At 41.8% G+C, this 23549-nt stretch overlaps 1 protein-coding gene across 4 annotated transcripts in view; it reads right to left on the reverse strand.

Moving 5' to 3' along the window:
* LOC138467995 (proteoglycan 3-like) overlaps nucleotides 1-23549 on the reverse strand; it is a 46253-nt gene that overhangs the window by 12268 nt on the left and 10436 nt on the right. For all 4 annotated transcript variants that reach the window (XM_069608353.1, XM_069608354.1, XM_069608352.1 and 1 more), the window contains 2 exons: nucleotides 6259-6399; nucleotides 2573-2678 (listed from right to left, as the gene is read on the reverse strand). In XM_069608353.1, coding sequence (XP_069464454.1) covers nucleotides 2573-2678; nucleotides 6259-6399 — 247 coding nt within the window. The remainder of the gene's footprint in view (nucleotides 1-2572; nucleotides 2679-6258; nucleotides 6400-23549) is intronic.

Genomic DNA, 23549 nt, shown 5'->3' on the forward strand with positions numbered 1-23549 from the left:
TAGGTTAGAGATTCCTGAATGGGAAACAGAAGGCCTAGTATTCACAGCGCAGATATTAAGTTTTAAATACTGGTACAGTGCAAGTTATAGCAATAAAAGGAGAGAAAGCACACCTAAGTTTGAGATTCCTGAATGGGAGACAGAAAGGCCTAGTTTATACAATGAAATTTGTATAGTACTAAGCAGTGCAGGCACACTATAAAAATAGCTGGAAGTGGAACACGAGCAGGTGGGAGGGAAGGTAACTGGCTGCTGGCGTCCCAGGCGTCCCCTGCGGACACCTGCAGACACTAACAGGGAGTCACCAAGTAGGAGCCGCCCTTTGCCTGGGGCCCCTAGCTGCGGGGCTGCCGGGCAGAGGCTGCCCAGGGTAGGTGAGAGAAAAGGGGGAGGAGGCCTATCAGGAGGGGGTGGGCGGATTGGGAGGTGGGTGGGTCAGAGGGACACAGGGAGGAAGGAAGAAAGGGAGGGAGGGAGGCCGGGAAGAGTGGAGCACGGGCAGCCTTGAGGAACAACATTTGTTGATTTATGCTTGGGGTTTTGTTCTGGGCGCAGCTACTTGACCCAGCGACCTAAATAACACTTTTGTCAGTCCGGTGTTGCGCTGGTGTGTTGTTTTAGGGAAGGACCAATCCCCTCCTTCCCTTGGTTACAAAGTTAAACGTTTGATACACACCTAGACTGCACCACCCACGTTTATTACTTGAAAAAAACGGTCACTCTTCTTTCAGTAATGTTGGAACAAATGTAATTATTGGTAATCTCCCATTGCCCATTTGAATGTTGTTTACACGTGTTTCAGCCTCTCAAGGGCCTTTTTCAAAACAAAACCTTTTACTTATTAAATAAGGGATTAACCTATGACTTTTGAGAGATGGAATCCCAATAGAAAGTATTATTTAATAAGTATTTTGACCTCAAAAAAGGTTTTGTTTTGAAAAAGGCCCTTGAGAGGCTGAAACACGTGTAAACAACATTCAAATGGGCAATGGGAGATTACCAATAATTAAATTTGCTCCAACATTACTGAAAGAAGAGTGACCGTTTTTTTCAAGTAATAAACGTGGGTGGCGCAGTCTAAGTGTGTATCAAACGTTTAACTTTGACGAACAACATAACTAGCAACAGAACAAAAAACTAGGTCACGGTACCTTCTCAAAGCCCAGGAGGGCAGAGGAACTCGGATGGAGTGCTGTGATCACCCGCTCTGCCAGGCAAGAATGGCGAGCGTGGTGAAACAATCTGTCACACTACCCACAGCAACGGAGCTCCGTGACCCAATCACGGGGGTGGGCCAGTTGGGAGGCGGGCTGGAAGGAGGGACACAGGGAGGAAGGAAGGAAGGGAGGGAGGCAGGCAGGGAGGGAAGGAGGCCGGGAAGAGAGGAGCATGGGCGGCCTCGAGGAACAACAAAACTAGCAACAGAACAAAAAACCAGGTCACGGTACCTTCTCAAGGGTCAGGAGGGCAGAGGAACTCGGATGGAGTGCTTGATCACCCGCTCTGCCAGGCAAGAATGGCGAGTGCGGTGAAACATCCTGCCACACTACACACAGCAACGGGGCTCCGTGAGCCAATCAGGTGGGTCAGCGGGTTGGGAGGTGGGTGGGGAGGAGGGACACAGGGAGGAAGGAAGGAAGGGAGGGAGGGAGGGAGGGAGGGAGGGAGGCCGGGAAAAGAGGAGCACGGGCGGCCTCGAGGAACAACAAAACTAGCAACAGAACAAAAAACCAGGTCACGGTACCTTCCCAAGGCTCAGGAGGGCAGAGGAAGCCGGATGGAGTGCTGTGATCACCCACTCTGCCAGGCAAGAATGCGTAGGTGTCAGATGAATTGATGCTCATTAACTAGTGAAGCATCTTAGTTCCAGAAGAAAGTGGCCATACTAACATGAGCCACTGAAACCGGTCACCCAATATCATTTAGGGTTTCCCCACCAATAATGGGATACCCCATGTTCATAATTTAAAATATGTGCACTATTCTAGCACACATTTGTATAAGTAAACATTGTTTTTAAACAGTGCAAGTTCAAAAAAAGTAGAGTAATAGCGATCCTTGCTAGAGTGTCCCTTTGTTCTTTTTAAATGTATTTTTGAGCAATAGAGTCAGACTCTCATTGTCCCCTCGCCTTAGAAAGGTGGCACACCTACAGTACCTAGGGGTAGCAACCACAGAGTGCTCAGTTTAGTATGGTTGGAGGGTGATTTAGATTAAATGAAAATAAAGAATACACAACAAACAGTTGACGTAACCTGTGCAGTTGTTGTTTGAAAGCATGTTTGGGATAATGTACATGGTATCAAACCCATCTCCAGTCCCCCTTTGTGTTTATTGTGTTCTTTCTCTTACCCTGCTTGGTGTAACACTTCTGCTTTTATGTTATGTTTCATGACCTTGTTCATGCCTGTCTATGCACGCATTGCTATTACAATCATCTATCATCAGTTCATTTAGCTATTTCTTCTCTCTCTCTCCCCAGTCAGTAAGTTCGTGTGCCTCTCATCTGCCTGTGTGTATGTCTTTCTGTCTGTCTGTCTGTCTCTCTCACTATCCTCCTCGTCACACTCACTGAGGATGTTGAGAGTCGCACACATGTTTCCACAGCGCTCAGGTTGTCCATAGGCCCAGTTCCTGTAGGTAGAACGTTGTCCGCTGGTATAAGTATAATGATTGCGCTGAAATAAAACACAGGAAAGACGTTTAAATATACAATTCAAGCAAACCATCCTATCAAAGCTGGGACAAATATACAATGCACATACATGAGGGTAGTCGGAAATAACTGAGAAACAAGGACCTGTGAAAAAGGCAGGGGGACAAGCAAAACGAGGAGGGGGAGGCTGGAGTATCAGAGAGAGGGGGGCATTGGGAGAGTGGGAAAGGAGAGAAAATAGAAGTGAAAGACACTATTGAGAGAGACAAACATGTACAGGCTGATAGAAAGGGAGCGTGGGGAGCCAAAACAGAAAATTGAGAGACGACAGCACAACCACATGGTGTGTGGATGATTCAGGGAGAGAGAGAGAGACAGAGAGAGAGAGAAAGGGAGCAAGAGTGAGAGAAAGAAAGAGAGAAAGAGAATGAGAGGAGAAAAGTACAGTAAACGTGAAAGTGAAATTGAGAGAGGAAGCATGAAAAAAGAGAATGAGTGAAGGAATAAGAGGCTTTGGTGACAGAAGAAACGTGATGAACAGGGAAAAATGCGAAGAGAAATAGTTGATTGAGAGAGAGAGACAGTTGGGAAAGTAATGAGAGAAATAATACTCTAGAGATAATGCCAGTGAGCAAGGGTGGATTGTAGGATGGAGAATGGGAGAGATGCGAAGGAAAGGTCCGAATAAGTGACATGAAGGAAGAAGAGCAGAGGTATCATAAACACACGTAAAACAAGGAATATGAGGAGAATGAAAGATGGATGCAGTTCTACGGATTAGCAAGATGAGAAAGAAAGGAGGATAAACGATGGAACATGAAAAGAAATGGAGCAAGAGGAGAACGGTAGTGAGAGAAAGAGACAGAGAGACCATGATAGAGAGAAAGATAGAGAGATAGAGAGAAAGAGAGACATTGAGGGAAAGCGAGACAGACAGCTAGAGTAAGAAAGAGGGGGGAAAAGAAAAGGGAGGGAGCAAATGGCTGGGCTAAAGCCCAAGACAGGGTCCGTCAGAGGGAAACAAACCGCGGGTTTGAGGATAAGATTTTAGTTGCCGAGAAGGAAAGTAGGAAAAGAGAAATGTGATTAATTTAGCTGACTCAACTGAATAAGGCGGAGTGGCATCATGGGTAAAAAGAAAATGGGTTCTGTAAAAAGTAGATTCATGGATTGTTTATGTAGTTGTGTCATTATCTTAAGAAAGATCAGAGGCTGCAATGAACTTTAATGGAGAATGTGCTGTGTAAAGGGGTGTTGTGTGTACTAGGAGATTATTCCTGTATCATCTGCCCAGACTATATTTCTAATTTATAAAGACGTTTTGGTGTTTTATTTTTTACTCTCAAAAGATGGATCCTCTGTTGCTGGACAACAACATTGTAATTAAATGTATCTTTCAAAACATAAGGATCGTACTTTATTCTACACATCTCGTAGCATGATGTATCTTTTGTCAAACTGTTCAGTGCTCCTAGCTTTGTCGGCCATTGGGAAGCTTTCATAACCTGGAGAATAGCTGTATTCCAGCCTCATGCTCATTTCTCCTTTTGATAAGAATCAGTGCCATGTGGTGGTCATTATATATTTGAAAAGCCGCTGCTAATTGATCAACATTTTAGAGCTATATTTGCATTAATATCAATTTGGCAGAAACCTGGTATAAACAGAATTTTGTCATCTAATTGGGGGCCCCTTATAAAATGTTCGAGATCAGCCAATTAAGGGTCAGCTATTATGTATGATGTGTAGGGGACACATTGCTCAGAAACCCTGAGTGAGTGCATGCTAGGCTGAAACATGATCACAGACCTTTATGAATTAAATCTGCACATGATTTATTGATTAATGTGTGGAAAATGTTCATGGACTGAGACACTCTTATACAGGAAAGGAAACTTACACACCTTGAAACAAAAGAGGTAAAACGCACATTGTCACTCTCTACTCTTAGTGCGCCTATAGACTGTAGAGACTCCAGACGTAACTGTCTCTGGTCTTCTAAGAACCTACGATGTGAAACATCATCATATTGCAAGACTTTAGAGTCCTCGAATTGGAGGTGAAGCCCTGTCATGCTCAGAGGGTCCTGTTGAAGGTCACTGCAGAACCTCAAATCTCATGGAATGAATGCCACCTTGCAAAACCAATAATTGAAAGAGGCCAAGGTAGCAGGATACCCCCATCTATACGGCAGACCCTTATGCACAATAAATAATGTGAATCACTTGTTACTAATTGGTTTTGGTTTAGAGGTATGTGTTATTCCTGATGAAAGCCTAGAGAGAGAGAAAAAGCTAAGAATCTTGTGGGCTGAAACACACTGTGTCCAACACGTGTTTATCCTTTTTCATATGATGTTGGCAAAGTGAAAAAGGTCCCCTTTATTCTAATTCCGAAACGCAGCAAAGCAATAAAACAGCAATTAGGAAGTACACTATGAATCCATACTTTGCTGATTTTAGAACAAATATGTAAACCAACATATTGTTTCATGTATTTCTATTGTTTCACACCTCTGCCAATGTAATAATCCCACAGCCACATTACTGATGAATTCTGTGTCCCCTTTTTAATCCTCAGAGTGTTTTTTTGTTGCTTTAATAATATTTGAATAAAATGGACAACATATACTTCTGAATACTTCAGAAACAACTAAGTTCTTGTGGTTTCTGGAACAGGAAGGAAATACGGAAATATTGGTTTTACTAGTACAATTAATAAAATTGATCAAGAAACATGGCTGAAAGTTAAACAGTTGAAATATTATGTGGACCCAATGGCCTAGCATGCCTACAATATATTCCTGAAATAAACGTTGTCAGGGTAAATATATTTCTCTCAAACTGTTTTCTGATTATTCCTTCCTTGTTGCATAGTTTTCTATCTACCTTTTAGTTACCCATGTGATTAGTGATCGTAATTTGAAACCCACTTTCATTATTTACAATTATTTGTAGGTTATACAAAATCAAATGTAAATTAAATTGAATGAATGAATGGTGATGGAGGGAGAAAGAAAGAGATACAATAATTATGTAGTTAAAATTCTTTAGAGTGAGTGAAGTAAGAAAGGCAAACTAGGACAGAAAGTGGTAAATAAAAGGGGGTATGTTATATTGAAGTAAAGAAAGAAACAGCAAGAGCTATACAACAAAAAAGCAATCAAGACTTAGTGAAAGGGAGCCAGTTTTGGGGCAAAGATACAATACATAGAGAAAGGGAAGGCAATAAAAAGCCAAAGGAGGGTGGAGCAATGTGTTTTTAGGGATTAAGTGACTGCAGAAAGGAGCAAAAATTATGGGACGACAACAGACTGAGGTAATTGAGAGATACTATGAATTATAGGCAAAAATTAGGGATAACAAAAATTATGGGGGCAAAGAATAAATAATCATAGGCAATAAGTGCAGAGGATCATTTATAAAGACAGAGATAAAGAGATTCAGAAAGGGGCAGAGAGAAAAAGTAGGAGGCTAAATCATCAGGTGAGGTGAGGGTGGAAGCACCCTACCGTGAAAAGCATACTTTAAGACAGAGACAGTGGACATTTATTATGCAGAAAATTGACAGCTAGAGGTGATTGTTAATGATTCCTTGCTTACACCACAACGCTTGCGGAGTCCAATCCAGATTTCCGAAATGCATCTGTTCGTATGATGGACTAGTCTCTGGATTTCCTCATTGACACTGAGACTGGTAATGGGCACAAGCCTCCCTCCAATTCCAATTCTCTGGCATTTAAGCTGGGATAAAAAATGATCAAGAAGATATTCATGAAGTAGAGTTTATACAGAGTGTAAACAAAGAGTTATGTGGAAATGTCCTTGTTTAACCCATTCCCACAAATCTTGTCTCTACATTGTCCAAGCCTCAGGTACACATCCGCAAATTCTGAGAAAGTTTAACCATTTATTGTCCATTCATTGAAAATCTATATCACTCAACACTCATCCATCCAAACAATCCCTGTTCCAAACTAGTTTTCAAACCTAAAAACAGGAGACAGCCTGTTCCCAGTATCTCTACCTTCGAAGCAAATGTTTATGAATAAAAAACGAAAAAGGCAAAATGACAGCGCAGAACACACGCATCCAATTTCCAGCTCCTAAGTATCAGCAAAAAATCCCAGTCCCTGAGATCCAATCTCAACATTGATTGCTTTAAATGCCACACTTCAAATTAGATAACATCAGCTTCCACACCTCCAGCATGCAATCTTCCAATCTCTAGAGCTCTAACATCTCCCAATTTACAGTATCCTCTATTTAGGACCAAATCCTAACATCCAGCCAAAGGATCCAATCCCTTAGCATACATTTATTTAGCACACAAATCTCCAACCTCTTAACCCTTAAACTGCACCCCCTCCTACATTCAATCGATAGCTGTGGGCGTTCTGGTACACATTGTAATTTCATAGCATCTGATCCGCACGTCAGAGAATAGCAGCAAGATTTATATGCAGAGAAACCTTTTGAAGCAGTACTAATATGGAGAATGGAGACCATTATTGTTGAGATCCTGCTGAGCATATATAGACAAGCATTTTGGCGGTGACCGTGGATGGGTACATTTCATGTACTTGTGTGAAATGAGATCAGCAGATACCTGTACTGACTTGATAGACATCCACAGGAGTTATGATAATTCATTTGGGAAATGATTGATCACAACAGCAAGCAGGAGGAACATACATTTTGTGGACGTTCCAATTCTGATGAATTGTTTGTGCATGGAGACTTATGCATTTGAAACATAGGTACTCCTGAGGAATGTCCAACATTGATAGGTGTAAGGACAGACACATGTTGGGTTGGGGCATTCAATTAGATTGAGGTGCTTATGCAATAGCATATTGGGCCTCATTATGAGGTTGGGGGTAGCCTTAATAAGGGCATGGTTACCCTCAAACTCAGGTCCGGGTCCAGGTCTCACAAAAGGCGACTTACCGGGCCATTCCGGAATGGGGAGGATGGTAGCAACGGTACCATTCATAAAGGTACCGCTGCTACCATCCTGATCTGCTCGCCGGTGCTGCCCTGCACGCCTGGTCTGACCAGGAGTCCATAGGGGCACCCGTGATGTGGCGGTTGAGTGATAACAGCGCCGGCAGCACTAGTTATCACTCTACCGCCAGGGTCGTAATGAGGCCCATTGTGTGTCAAAGTACATATAGACTAGAAAGTACTGTAGTTTGATGTTTAGGAGTATTACATCAAGTGCTGTGTTAGCTTATCTCCTGCATTGTGTTTGAACACCTCTTCCTTGGTTTGATGTGTTATGTTTAATACATTTTTAAGGCATATTATGTATAATTGTGCATTTTTAAAAGAATGTGTCTAAATACAATTAAATTTTCATTTTTTTTTGCAACTATATGACATTTCAGTTGGCCTTTTCATTTTAAAAGAAAACATTCAATAGTCAATATTTAATATGTGGCATTCAGAGCCACACCCGAAGAGAAAACCTCTGAAATCTCGTTCTCTAACAAACTCTCTTTTCAGCATTTAACTGTCACAAACGTAGAAGCTAGCATTAAAGCAAGTCAGATAGCTCAGTGAGTGAAACAGCGAAATAACACTTCTTATTGATATTTGCATTACCTGACTCTTTTGTCCTCACTCGGTTAAGAAATGGTGTATGATCAAACTGGTTAACAGTGCCACCTGTTATTCACTGATGTGAAAAATGGCAACTACTGTGGTTGCATAGTCTATACGAAACAATTAATTATCACTAGAATCCATACTTTAAGCATTCAATATGCAGGTTCCAATACTTAATATACAGCCTTTAAAAACCCTGGTCATCAAATCCCAGCATTCACTGGAACCACATAAAAACATCAAACTCCAGTTCTCAGCCATCCAGTACTTTGACACAGGCACTCTCTCCAATACCCAGACCTCCAAGACCAACCTATCCACCGATCAGCAAATACTGCATCTTGAGCCTTGAAATACATTGATTTCAATGATATCCACTCTATAGAGGCTACACTGTCCAAATATCCAGATCATATCATTTAGCACTTGGATTTCTACCAAACAAGTATCCCTGAAGTTTTGGATTTCACTAATGTCTCCCCAACAGTCATCCATGCACTAATGACTGGCCACTAGACAAACACACACTTACTATGCCTCACCACATGTTAGTGAGGGTAATACAGACGCAAGTCCCTTGAATGTGTGTCTAGAAATATACTACACCTCAGCCACACCTGACTTAGTGAAAATCAAATGATACGCAAATGGGTATTTGTACTCTGATGGGGCAAAATAGCTTAAACTTGAATGTAGATCCTCCTGAATGGGCACCATCTCATAGAGCAAGGTATTGGCCATGTTCATTCTTATTAGATGTGCTCTCACTCATTGGCCCACATTTACTACAACAAAGCATACAATCGCCAGCACCAAGTACTCTGAACTCCTGGCAGCCAACCAACTCCTCAAAAGCACTGTGACCAAGCATGAAGTCAACCTAAACACACCCTTAAATGTTGGCCATGAGCACCCCACCCAACACCCTTATAAGCCAATCCCTTAACAGTTAGTTCTGTAGCAACCCAACAATATCAAACACTTGATCATACAGCTCCCCAACAAAAGTATCACGTATTTGTAAACATCACAGGCCCTTATTACGCAGCACTCTTGTTTTTCTTTTTTGAAAACGTTTTTTATTGAGCAAAACAAAAGTACAAAATAAAGAGCAAGTCCAGACACAGTTGGTGTATACAACACAACAATAATTAAAGCACACTATATTCAATGTCACAGGACCATATATAATAATGAATTCCAGCAGCAACAACAATTAAAGTACCACAACCTATACAACCATATAAGAATGGAATATTGTGTTGGAGACCAAGGTAAGGTTACCTATTCAACAATGCACACACTTGACCATAAAACTACTGATCTGCTACTTTATTAAGAGGGCACAAGACATTATACTAGCCGTATAGGTGGATAGCAAGTGGAGGAGGGAGAAAAATATGGCTAAAATACACAAACGCAGGTACACTAGAGAACTGCAGAAGAGAACAGTTAGGCATGTATACCATTAATGGGTGTCTATACATCCTCATTTGTGCTTTGGCAGTTGCTTCTGTCATGTGAAACTTTTTCTCTTGCAGGCAGCTTACTCAAGCGTTCAATACATTCTTAACTTGAATGTTTCCTAGAAGTCATGAAATACCCAACACCTGCCTCCATTAGGGAGGCTCAAAGGGGATGGGAAGGCACCAAAGATCATAAAGATTGAACATCTAGGAAAACACAGCCAACAACCAACTCAAAATGGGTGATGTCGATGTTTCAGATGTCCTCCAGATGGTTGCACTCCAAAAGTAGGTGATGGTTTATGCCCACATTCCTCCTACAAGACCAACACATGTTGGAGGCACTCAGTTTCCACTATGGCATTGTCCCCTTTGTCCAGCAAAGATTACAGACACATTTCTGTGGAGTCAGCATTATGATTCTATCAACCTTCATTAATTGTATATATGCACAAGCCTTTGACCAACCTCCTCCTACAAGTCACTCACCAAATTCCTATTCCCAAGGCAGAAAAAAATACCTTCCCATTCCCATGTTTTCATGTGGAAGCTGATAGGCGGTGAGACATACAACGGTTACGTAGCGTGGGGCCTAGTGTAATGACACTTGAAGTACTCTAACAAAGCTCTTAAACAAATATTATTTATGGTGATAATTTATGGGGTAAATGGGTGCGAGGGTGGTTGGGGTCCACCCCTCTCCATTAAAAAAAAAAATGGGGATTGCGGGTGTGTCCCCAGGAGGTTCCAAGGCATGATATTGCTGCAAAAAAATGGCACCCTTTTTGTATTCCAATATTTATACACCTACAGTTCAGGCCAGCAATTCTTTCCTTGAACTGAATGACTGCAGGAATGCCGGTAGCGGACAACCTTCACTCGTACACCTCTGCTGCTATATTGGCTGGGAAATTATTTATTAGCATCCACTCACACAGGTACATTTGCAGGCATTGCTCTGAATAATGTGAGCAGGATAAGGCTGATGCAAACGCCGACAAGGTATCTGAGAAACACTTCCATTCCACCCAGTCAAACTATAGTTCAGCATTAATCTTACACCCACTCAATGTCTCTGGCTGTTCTTGTGAAGATGATTAATGTCCAGCAATACTCTCTTATTATCATGTCCTTCATATTGCCATATGAATTGTACTTGATTGGTGTCAAAGAGCTTCAGCATCATGCCATTTAACCTTGATGTGTATATCAAAGTCATGAGTTTCAAGCTTGAATTGAGCATGGATTTCAGTGGTTGGGGGTTACATTGTTTTCAGAATCACAGAAATGACAGCCTCCTCATGGATCTTAGAAGTGCACAATGCATACAGCCTATGCATAACTGCAAAGAAGACATGTCCATATTTCATATACAAATCTACTGGAAAGCCATTTACCCCAGGGCACTTGCTTTATCTAATTAGTTTTCATCAACAATAATCTTTCTATCAAGAGCAACATGATCATCCACCCGAAATGTAGGGCTGTAAGTTTGGCAAGGAAATCATGCAAAATATCATCCTTTGGAACGTAATCCGCTGTGTACAACTTTAACCAGTATTCAAAACATTTGAAACAAGGGCATCCCAAGACACATAAAAAGCACACACCGAGTGCACATTCTCATCTATTAAAAATGCAATTTCTAATTTAACCCTCTCTACAAACTCTTAGATGTTTACCAACTCATTGTTCACTCAAGTTATTATTAGTTCAGAGGTACGCACATTTGCCATAGGAGAACACACCCCAAGAACTGCATACTGCATTGGAGTTCGAAAAGGTGTCAGATGGAGGTTTTACCAGGATGTGCTTGAGTTTTCAGAATTATTTGCCATTGTGCAAAGGGGAATTTTAAATTCATTGCCTTTTGGGATATGTGGTGAAGCTTTAAATTCATACAAATGAATGTTGCAAATAACATGTCTGAGACTGAATGTATTTATTAATGACATTGGCAAACAATCAAGTGCAACGTTGTTACAGGATTTAGCAAACTATTATGGTGTAAGAAATACGGCAGGAGCATATGGGACTAATTTCCTTTTTTTAAAAGGAAACCGATTTAGGGAAGCATGTATGAAACCTTTCAGACATTAACTGGAATGCCCAAATATTGCTTATATTTGATGAATCAAGTTGTTCAGAACATTATCAGTAATTTAGACAAAGTGTTTTGGGTGTGTGCAAACAGTATAGAAACAACAGGAATGTATTACTTTTGGGGTCTGCCTTTCATGCAAAGACTGGCTAGAGCAGAAGAGGGAAGAGGCTTTCGTTAAAGGAGAGTTTGAAATGTATTAAGCTTGAGTTGAGGGAGAGCCAGAAACATTAAAGCATGTTTTAGTTGAGGGAAAGGTCAACAATTTAAATCGAATTATCTTGATTGACATGTTTGAAATGAGAGAGGCCATCTTATTTTCACGACGATTGAGTCTAATTTATTTTATTGTTTTTTATAATGCGCCTAATACCATACCTGAGTTTGGTTTCTAAGCGCGGATCCGGGATTCAAACCTCTGTTGATCCGCGTGGTCTTGCTTCCAAGACCAGCGCGTTGCCCTTGTGCTATCCTCCATTCACGTGCATCCATGTGACCACCATGCATGACATATATGCATATGGCATTTCTTGTTAGTGTGGATAGGTGTGAGAATGGATTTCTAAACTCTGCCCTGATGGACAATGTTTAAGAGGTCACCCTTGTTAGTGAAACAGGGGACACTTCTGGGAAGATAGCCAGAACAATTCACGGTAGCTTGGAGAGCAGTCAAGGCTAAATCTCAAGAGGAGTGAGGGTGATTAGATGTCTTCAATGAGCACACACAGTGAAACACCAAGAATTACCATTAGACATAAGTATTCACAAATATATCAATTATTAGGCCCAAGAATACATTATACACTATCTAAAATATATACAATCACTGCAGTCAATGTATTAAGGTTAAGAACTATGTCAATACCTGCAAGGGAATACATTAAATAACCTTTATAACATAGACAAACGTCAGCGGTAAGAATCCTAAGTTTATAAGTCCAGTCCTACAATGAATGAAGGCTTGTTCTCTATGTTCGAGGTACACGTAAAAGCGCTTGGTTGAGCGTAAAAGTCGCAAAGTACATTTTTGAAGACACTGGTAAAGTTAGGGACAATATTCTGAAGGTGAAAATAGGTTCCAAGAGACAGGAGAGGATCCGCTGCGATAAACAAAGCTACTACTACCTTTCAGAGGACTTCAGGAAGCAGGGGCTACCCAAGCCAAAGAGAGGACCACAAGGGATCCTCTGTGCATAAAACAGTATGGATGAATAAGCGGCCACTGCTAAGTGGTATCAGTACTCACTGCCCTAAGCTTGGTTTTGCTCCAAACTTGGCAGGCCTGGAAAGGGCCTTCAGAGGTTTAATATCCCGCCCTGGGTTCAACTTCAAAGTGCACAGGCATGCAGGTGCAGATGTAGGTCCAGTTTGTAACAAGAGCTTTAACTCTTGATTTGGTTGAAGAACAAAAGGGAACACTGGTGCAGCTGGATTTAGGGCACAAGAAGAAATGCAGGAAAACTGTGTTCAGTGACCGTCAGTGTTGCACAGTGATGCAGGGGCACCCAACTCTCACAATCTGATACAGCCGTCTCTCTCGTGTCCAAAGAGGCTAGGACAACAACATTCGGTAAAAAGGTGCTTTGCAGTTCTGGGTGGACAAGGGTTGAGCTGGACAGTCTGCTGGATGGCCCCAGGACACTTCCGAACAAGCTCTTTTGCAGATTAACCAGGAGGTATGTAGAGTGATTAGTCCCACCACTCCAAAGGTTAGAAGCACCTTCCAGGTCTTCTGAGGTTGAGGAGTGCAAAGCAGTGTTCTACTGGAACAACAGTGAGTTCAGGGTGCCAATCATCTTCAGTGTGGTTCTGGATAGTCCTTGTATCTGCTGAGCTCTTCTGGATACTTTGTTCTGTCTATAGGTCGATTTGGACCTTTTGCTGATCTGCTGGCCGGCATTCAGGACCCATCCTCATATCTAAAGTCTGGCGAGTGCTTGCACCCAGCTATTCAATGAGATGATCTTCCCCACTCATGCACGCCAGCAGTAGTTCAATCAGAGACCACTGGTGTCTTCATGCTCTCATGCACACCCTGACATCCTGGCACCAGTAGTGTGGATTGTGATCAGACAGTCACAGCCCAATTCATGGGTACCCACACACTTGACCTGCAGGAGCTCATGAAAGAAGTGACTTTCACGGGCAATTGCATGCCAACATATGGATGTTCTGGGTCAGGCAGACCAGGGAGAAGGCAAAGGACAAAATGGCCAAAGGAAAAGACAAAAGACTGTGTGGCGCAGCCATGATGGAAGCTAGCCACAGTCATGAGCCAAACGCAGTAAGCCTGGTATGGCTTGGTAAAAAGTTGTAAAAATACAAGGAAAAGATTCTGCTGCCACCAGTCTGTTCCTAGGCACACTGTTCAATCAATACAAAATCCTTAGAGGATGACTAGGGCCAGAAAACACAGACCCTAAAACATGGTACAGTAATGTACTTTGCGTACTGATAAAATGCTACCAATGGAGGAAATAAAGTCGAAAGACTAAGCGAAACACAGCCTGGATGACATGTCAGTTTCCCTGTAACAATGAGTAAAAGGCAAGGGGAGTGCAGATGAAGGCTGTGCTCCACTGGCAAATGTCAGGTCAGGAAACTGTAACAAAAGGGTCCATAAATGGAGGGAAAGTTGCAGTCAGAGAAATGTTTCTTAATAGGTGAAAACCGCATAACTGTTTGGGGAAGGCTGAAGATTACATTTGTTGGCTGAGGGGTGTGTTTGGCATTCCATCTTTTAATGGCCATACCAAATACTAATAACAGCGAAGTAGTGCCTGTAACTGAGAGCATAGTCTTTTATCAAGTACAAGTGGCAGAAAAAGAGGTTTATATTTCGTTGGAGAAAGAAGGATATTATATTCAGTGTGTATTACTGTGTGCATTAATGTTTTGTGGCCCTACCGAAAACTAGATGCAGAGAAAAAAGTGTTATTTTTCTTGGCAGACAGGACAATATTTTAATCAGTGGCTGCTAGTAACTGTGCCATATATTAGTATCAAGCCCAAATTCTAGTTTAGGAGAAAAAGTCTACTATTTCTTGGTCGTCAGGAGGAGATTACATTCAGTGAATGTTAGTGATTACACCATTTTTAGTGGCCATACCAAATACCAATTGTAGATTTGAAAAGTTGTATATTCCTTGATATTCAGCAGAAGAATATATTCAGCACTCATAACTGAGTGTGATGTCTTTCAATGGCCATACCTTTTTACTAGTTTCAAAAAACATGTTATATTCCTTGGTAGGCGAGGAAGATTATATTTAGGCACTGTAAATTACTGTACCTTCTTTTTGTGACCAGACCAAATAATAGTTGCAGAGAAAAAGTCTTACATTTCTTGATAGACAGGAGGAGATCATATTTAGTGTCTGTTATTGTGAATGATTTCTTACTACTTGTAGATCAAAGGAGAAGATTATAGTCAGTGTCTGTAACTGAGTATGTGCTCATACCAAAGAAAAGGTTTTATATTTCTTGGTAGGCAGGACATGATTTCATTCAGTGGCTGTAAGTGACTATACCATATTTTACTGGCCATACCAAATACTAGTTACAGAGAAATACTCTCATATATCCTTCTATGGTATTGTTTTCTGCTTAGATTGACACTCTTCTGTGTTGCCATTTGCATAGTTTCCAGGCCCTATGGTGGATTCAAAGAGAGGGGGTGAATTAGGTTAGGGGGAAGAGAGTGAATATGCAACATATTTTTGATGTGTGTTGTTGTATGCAGACCGCAAATAGCTTGAGCGCTGAATGCAGGTCTGTGTCTAGGTGTTCTATGTTAAGTGTAGCAGTGTAGTGTTCCAATGTGTGATGTCGGTTGGCAGAGCTGTTCAATTTAGGGTCCAATTCCCATGTGTGGGTGGCTTAGTAGTTATGTGTGTTGTGCGTGGAAATTGAGAATTTGAACTGGAGATCTTGATTGGCAGGTTCTTCTGCAAATGATAACATGGCAATATCAAGGCATGAAAAGGAATGACACGTTTTGAAAAACAATACAAAATAGTTGAAGACATAGCAAATCTTGAAAAAGGCCTAACAAGGCAAAATAGCATGGTCTTCTCTCTGCTCTTTGATTACTGGCCTCTGAGGACAGCTCTCATTTCACATTGTCCGTTTGCCATGGTCGAATGTCAAACTCTCTCTCTCTCTCTCCCTCTTTTCTTGTCACTCTCTCTCTGTTCCCGTTTCGCTCTCTTTTTCAGACTCTATCTCTTTCTATTGCACACACTCATTCTCTTTCTCCCTCTCATTCTCAAATAGATGCATTGTACAACAAGTGCAACAAGAATCTGGGATTAGCAGACGAAGGGTGGGGACAGTCTGGAGAATCTAATCATTACCACAAGCAAAGTGATAAAGGACATAGTAGGCATGAACATTCGGTTCCAAGCAAATACTGTCTGTAAACATCCAGGCACTCATTTCCCCTTTATAACATGTTTGGGTGTTGGCTGACACCCATATCAAACCCAGGTCTAACTTGCTCAGGTGCTGCACTCAGTGGCCCTGCTGGGACTATTACCCATCAGGAGAACACCTTTCACAAAACAAACAATGTTTGTCAAGCATATATCAAGTTATTGCTGAAGGGGCAGTGTCCCTTGCTGTTTCTCACAGAAGACCAACACATCCCAAACCCCACTCTCACAGAGCACACAGCAACAGGTAAAAAATGAATTCTGCCTTTCATTTCCTTACATTTTATTTTTACATTTATAAAGCGCTCACACAGCCCGCAGGCATCGAGGCGCTGTTACAGGAATTGTTTTTTTTTCTTAGTTACGTATTTATAACGCGCTCAAACACCCAGAGGTTTCTAAGCGCGGACCCGGGGATCGAACCTGTTGTTGCTTCGTGTCGTCTTGCTTCCAAGACGCGCACGCTGCCGCTGAGCTATCCTCCCGGGATAGCTACATGGTGTTGAGGCCGCTCTGAGGGCAGTTTCTACATTTAAGGCTGTGGAGTTAGTGATTCAGTAGGTGGTGGAGGAAGCTGGAGTGTTCTATCAACAGGAACCTTACTACAAAACCTCTTCCGTAAGTATCAACTCTGAGCTCTAGGACTTCGGAGATTGCTGCAGGATCCTTGTTTAGACCCTCTTCCTGACTTGTAAATGCTGCATAACGCCCAGGCAAGGGTAGGCAGTTCCTGTAGTGCGGGCTGTTGAGTATGCCACAAAGTAGTTGGTGAAGGAAGCTTGAGAGCGTTAGAATTCAGGAGGGACCAGTAGGAACCTTCAATTGAAACTTGTTCCTGCTTTGTGAGCACTTCATCGGACAGCGGCCCAAAAGTGGCCAGTTTCTGAAGTGGAAGCTGTTTAGTTTACAACAAAGTAATCAGAAGCTGGAGAACTCATCAGGGGATTTGTTTCAAAATGTCTCCCTAGTGGATCAGCGCTGTATCATGCCCAGGCAAGGGCCGGCAGCTCCTGTAGTTCACATAGGTATCAGCTAGTACTCATGTTATGGTACTAGCACCACGGGTAAAGGGTACCTCAGACGTTTGTAGGCATCACATGTGAGGCTCGTTGAATGTTCGTTCAATGGCAACTGGCAGATATATTGTGCACAATCGCTCATTGGATAAAAGGGTGACTTAATATTTTTGTTTTCTTTTTCTTTGACATTATTTTTGTCATTTTCCCCCTCACAGTCTTGTCTCCACTCATCTCCACTATTTAAATTTTCAAATTGTATTTTTACTTTTAAGATTAAAATCTACTAGCTGGGTGATAATTGCCATCACTTACATTCGTACATGGGAAAGTCGCCAAGAATATAGCATTCTTGCGAAGGACATTGGAGGGGTGATCTTTTGACCAAGGAATAGGGTTTGTATGGAACCTGCACCACAATTGGTGCAGTAAAATGAAAAGGCAAATGGCTCACCACCAGCAGAACATACAGGTAAACATAAACTCAAACACCTGCACAAAAGGGCTCTATGGAATATTTATTTTATAAAGTGTGCTCAATGCTCGAGGGGAAGTTGGACGCCACTGCAGAGGTGAACATTCTTTCAACTTCTATCTTCCACTAAGGGGGATGTGGAGGCACATAAGGTTTGCATAGATAAGACTATATGCACAGGCGAAGGTGAAATTGTAAGATACCCAGTTATTCGCTGCTCTAGTCATGACAAATGCCATTGGAGGTATGTGTTCCGTCCAGAAATCTCTAAAGAATACTAATGGTGACTTGAAGCCCTCATAGAAACAATAGAACAGATAATGCATGTGCAATGGATAACACGCAGGTTACTGATCACCTATTTGAACCTAAAGCCCAGTACACATTACTGTAGATTGTCCCTTGGTAGAACCACTTAAACGGTATAGTGACAAAATGCTGAGTTTATTTGAAGTGTCAAAAAGAATATAATGGAGTCAACATTGTTAAAAATAGAAAAGCAATCCCGGGAAATAACCTTAGCCCGTAATGTGTTAGACAAACAGAAGGACCTAGCTAGACCTACACTTAAGGATTTTACTCAAGAGAGAGACCAGGGCAGACTAGCACAAGCGGAAGCATCGGGATAGGCAATGTTGCCATCTCATCATTATCATCATCTCCTCTCCATTCGTGTGCCTGGTTCACTGAACGGGTTTGGTTTAAAAGAGGAAGACATTGTGAGAACAGTTTACAAAACTCAAACACGTGCAAAGAGTGGAGGAAGGTGACCCCTCAAGATAATGTATTTAATTTATGTCCTACTTTTGCATTTCAAGAATCAATTCTCACCCTCTGTATAAACAAAGGGGCGTGTTAACGGCAACCTCTACATTACATTGAAATGGTCAAATGTATGTCTTAGAATGTGGCAGGGTTTGTACAATGCGGATGGGATCCTGATTTGTTAAAGTATACCAAGCTGTTTGATATTCTATTGAAAGAAACCTGATCCACAGTACCCATTAATTTAGATGGTTTCCAGACTTGTGTATTTCCAGCTGTATGTTTTTGTGCAGTGGACAGTTTTACATTAGGATTACATATGATCGAGATAGGGCAGGCATTCCCACTATTTCAAATGATGAATGTGAATATAAAGTTACATCTGTTCTGTCGATGTTAAATGTGTTTGATAATCGTTTTGGAATCAATTGTGGTGTAGGGCAGGTACACATCCTTGCCCCAGTTCCTTTTAATGTATTTGATAACATTTTTTCAGTTCAGTTTGTAGCCTTACTACTAAAACTACCCAATGTATAATACACACAATTTTGTTTTGCGATCTTATACAAATCATTCTGCGTTAATGCTGAGAAAACCTTGAGCCATAAGAGCCATCTAGTCTACCTACAAAAACGATATGTCCTCTAGATGATTGTCCATGAACATTACTAAATCTAAGAAGAAACTAATAGCCAAGGGGCAGAATTCCAGCAAAAACAAATCTCCATCTTTAGACCAAAAGATACTCTGCAAACTTCCAATGACATATGTTGTGAATCCTAACAATATTGGAAATTAAATATGGTGGAACAGCCTTTTCAAACATCTCAACTCTGAAATTCACTTCTGAAGGAAATAGGCAAAATAGAGGAACACCTGACCTTCAGGAAAGCACAAAAAACATGGCTCTCTGGTTTGCTGACCTAAAACGTCAAATCGTGGTTTAAGAGAAGCACGCATCTTCAATACTAAAGCATACGCAATGAAGTACCTGGTTCCGCTTGGGATTCCAAGGTCATGTGAACCAAGCAGATTGGCCTACCAGTGAAAGAGCCATCATTGTTAACAACGACACAGTGGATTTCAGTTTAAACACCAAACAATCTATGCAACAATTGCAAAAGGACCCGCTGTTCTTCTAACTAACTCTACTAAAACCCATTATACTCCAGCAGACACAACACACACCGACCAAATACGACACCCACACATGGCTACCACATCTACTACACTAAAACCAAGCAGCAAAACTCCACACCACATCCTATAACTCACACAATTGCAACACGGTCAATCCACTCTGCGCCACAGGCGGACAAGAGCTTCCATATGGACTCAAGCACCGTAACGGCCACCAACCCATACCACCGACAAGCAAACTCACACAAAGTGACTATTTGTTCCAAACTGAAACAACCAACAGAACCACAAAGCACTGTTGCTCTCTGCCACTCTTCCCACTAACAAATCCATCATTCCCTATTACTTGTCAGATCCACACGAGTGCCTGCAGAACGTAAAAACGGCAGTGATGCATGGAATAAGTTACATTAATATAACATTACATACTCATAGGCAACGCTCCCGAATGACTCTGTCTATTAACGCTAAATATCCCAGTTACTTTACTGCCCCTCCAGTTGACTCTATAGTTGCTGTTTACACAGGAAAGGGCTGTGCTATGGATGCATGTGAGTCAGAGATTTTGGATTGTGAAGGCGACTCCATGAATCAAACATTAAAAATGCATTTTCCTTAGACATTTCTTTCACTTTTCAGAGTAAGCCTTATCGTTTGCCTTACTCGAAGAAACTGGTATTGACTATGCAGAGAACGTTATCACTACCAATACAATTGCCCATTGGTGTAATATTTGTTCTAGTGATATCTTGACCTTAACAAAGAGGGACACATTACGCAACCAGTGGTATGAATGCTGACAGCGGTACATGCCAATTACAACCAGCCTCAATAGCATTCTCAATATATAAGGGGAAATGCTGTCCACTACCTGAACTCACTCCACTTGGTCACAGATGGTGGTAATTACCATTTGGTACAATTAACACCGGTAGTAACAATTCAGGCAGCAAAAACTGCTTTACAGGCAGTAATCTGAACTATGGAAAAAATACTGTTGTCGGCCTATTGTCTGCCTGGTGGAAGAGCACTGCACAAAATAGCACCATGCGGATGCCCACATAAAAAAGTGCATTGCACTTCCTCTTGGGAGACCGCTGGACCACCAACACAGGTAGGTGATAATTCGAGGGAATGTGATGGTGGGAAGTTGAAGGTGTTTGAGATAGAAGTGAAGCCTAAGTGAATAGGTAATATGCACTCGTTATTTATTTTGGATAAATCACTCCTTCAGAAGTATCCTTATACCACGTGTATTTATTATTATTGTACTCACATCTGATATGCATGTCTTTGCTGTCAATAGTGCTAATATTGAATAATCAAGACCATAAAAACTTGTAGGTTTCAAGACAATGGGCAATAACATGGGCAATGGTGGGGGACATTACAGGAGGTGGCATAACAGAATATTTCCTACATCTTGCAGATCCATTTTATGCATGGTGTTCTCACTGCAAACACGTGTGATGTTATTAAACATTACTGATTTAGAGGAGTGCACCTTTTAATCTCGAGAACATACTAAGTCTTACATAATTTTCGTTTTTTGTGGGTGCTGTTTGTGGCACTTCAAAGATCCTTTCACTCCGTACCACTGCCTCCACATCAGCTCCAGCTCCACAGGGCCCTGCCACATGGCAGCAAACAGAAAAGAAGAGTGAATACGAGCAGAATAGTAATGGGAAAATGTTGGAAAGGGCAGGCCACTGATGGGACAGGACAGAGCAGCGTGAAGGAGAATAGGATCATGAGTTAGAGATTGACAGACGGCAGGAGATGAGGAGAGTGAAGGGTTAATGGGTGAGGTAAAAACAGTGAATGGGTATGGGGAATGAAAGAGGACAGGAGAATGGGGAAATAGTTAATGAGGCACAGGTGTGAGAGTAAATATAGTTTGAATAGGGTACAGGGGAGGGGAACTGGAGAATGGAGAAAGGAGGGGTTCTGGAGTGGAAGGAGAATTGGGAGTAAAGGGGGTCTAAAACATGTGGGAGAAATTAAGAGTGAGGGAGGGCGGGTGAAGGAACAGTAGGTGGGCAAGTGAGTGAGGAATGGGGAGGGCAAGTGCAGGAGTGGAAGGACAAATGGCATATGATGGGGTAAAAGAGGCAGTGAAAAAGAAGAGTGAAAAGAGCAGGATCTTTAGAAAAAGAGCCTTTAGTAGAAGAAGGCAGGAGGGTTAAGAAGATTAAGTAAGCACAGGAGGAAGATAATAGGCATAACGATCAGGGGAGGGAGAGCAATGGAAAGAGTGGGGTATATTGGACAGGAAAGAGCTGCTAAGAAAAAGAGCGGGCCAAAAAGGATGTTGTGTGAGGGAAAAAAAGAACAAGAGTGAAATAGGAGCATATTTGTGATGCAAAGAGAGGAGGCACTTGCCCAATCGGCCCACCTGTACATAGTCAGAGCTGCGCCACTGTACATGACATGCCTTCTAGAAGAAGGATACACCTGGTACATGAAAATGGAAACAATTAAAATGCAGCCACTTAGATGAGGTTGGATTGAAATGGGCAAAAAAGATCCACATTGGTGAGGAAATCCTCCTTTGTGTGAGTTCTCCTTTTTCATCTCATACCAAGAGGGTAGCTACACAAGCCCAGGTGAAGCCCAAGGTTGGGACTCAGCGACGGGGTGTGTCTGTAGGGTGGCTAACTATACTGCATTTTGTTGGACTACCCCTCCTACCCCAGCACCCTGAATTCCAGCTTTGTGTCAACAAATAATTTCAATAAACAGATTAGAGGTTGATGACCCAACCACAAGGTTTCGTTGGGAAGGACTTTTGTCCTTGAAGAGGTGCAAATGGTGGGTGATAATAAATGGGAGGGGAGTATAAAATTGCATGTTTCGTAAAATAATGGTTCATGCAGATGATATTATATTGCATTTTCTTTCACAATCAATTTGTTTTTTAAAACTAAATCAGATTGCTTTTAGGTCCACACATCTTGGCAGGCTGCTACTGCAATCTTGCAATCAGTGACATTAAAGACTAATGTCACTGATTGTAATGTTATTTTTTGTGATTTAGCTTCTGATCATGTCAATCCATGTCATGCAAATTAGAGGGTCTGCATAAATTTTGCGGAACAGGGCCTCTAAAATCCCAGGAGCGGCCCAGACGAGAATTTAAACACGTCAGTGCCATGTATGCCTAACAGCATTTTGTTGTGCTGGGTATGTGTTCACATGTCTTTTGCAGTAATATTACCAGACAAGTGGATTTGGCACGGAAGAGCGTTGTGTATGATGACATACAATTTTGTAAAAATGACCACCCTGTGTAGGGAGGGAAAACGGGTGTGGGGGACAGAAAGGCCCCGAGGGACACCAAGATCAGGGCAAGATGGGGTGGGGTGCAAAATGGGAAAGACACATTGGGAAATTAGGGCAGTGCCCCAGGGAAGTCAAAGAATGGAAATCGCTCAGCTTGAAAACAGGGATTGGAACAGAAAGTCAACCCTGCATAAACATGTATTATGTGCTTTCTAACACCATTAAACGTTATATCTGGAACAGCTCGTGTTCAATGTTGTATGCTGCTTCTCAGGATATGCAGGAATGAGCAAAGGCTCTCCACAGATAACGTAGTGTTAAAGCATGCACAATTGTTATGTTAAGTCAACCTAATTCAAGTTCTTTAAATGTGCGCTTTACAGACTGCAATCACCTCATTGCCTTCCGCTCTTATATTAGCACCTTGTTGACAGAGCAGTTGCTAGCTTTTCAGTGGACGCTTAGTTTTTCAGCCCCATGACATTTACATCCTTTCAGGCTGCATTTCTTTGTATCCATTCCTATTTAAGAAACCCAACGGTGCCACAGACTATTCCCAATAACTCCTACCAACTGTAGGCAAGGGGGGAGCCAATCATCATTTTG

Source organism: Ambystoma mexicanum, chromosome 4q (assembly GCF_040938575.1).
Source record: "Ambystoma mexicanum isolate Mex_15411 chromosome 4q, UKY_AmexF1_1, whole genome shotgun sequence".
Taxonomy (NCBI): Eukaryota; Metazoa; Chordata; class Amphibia; order Caudata; family Ambystomatidae; genus Ambystoma; species Ambystoma mexicanum.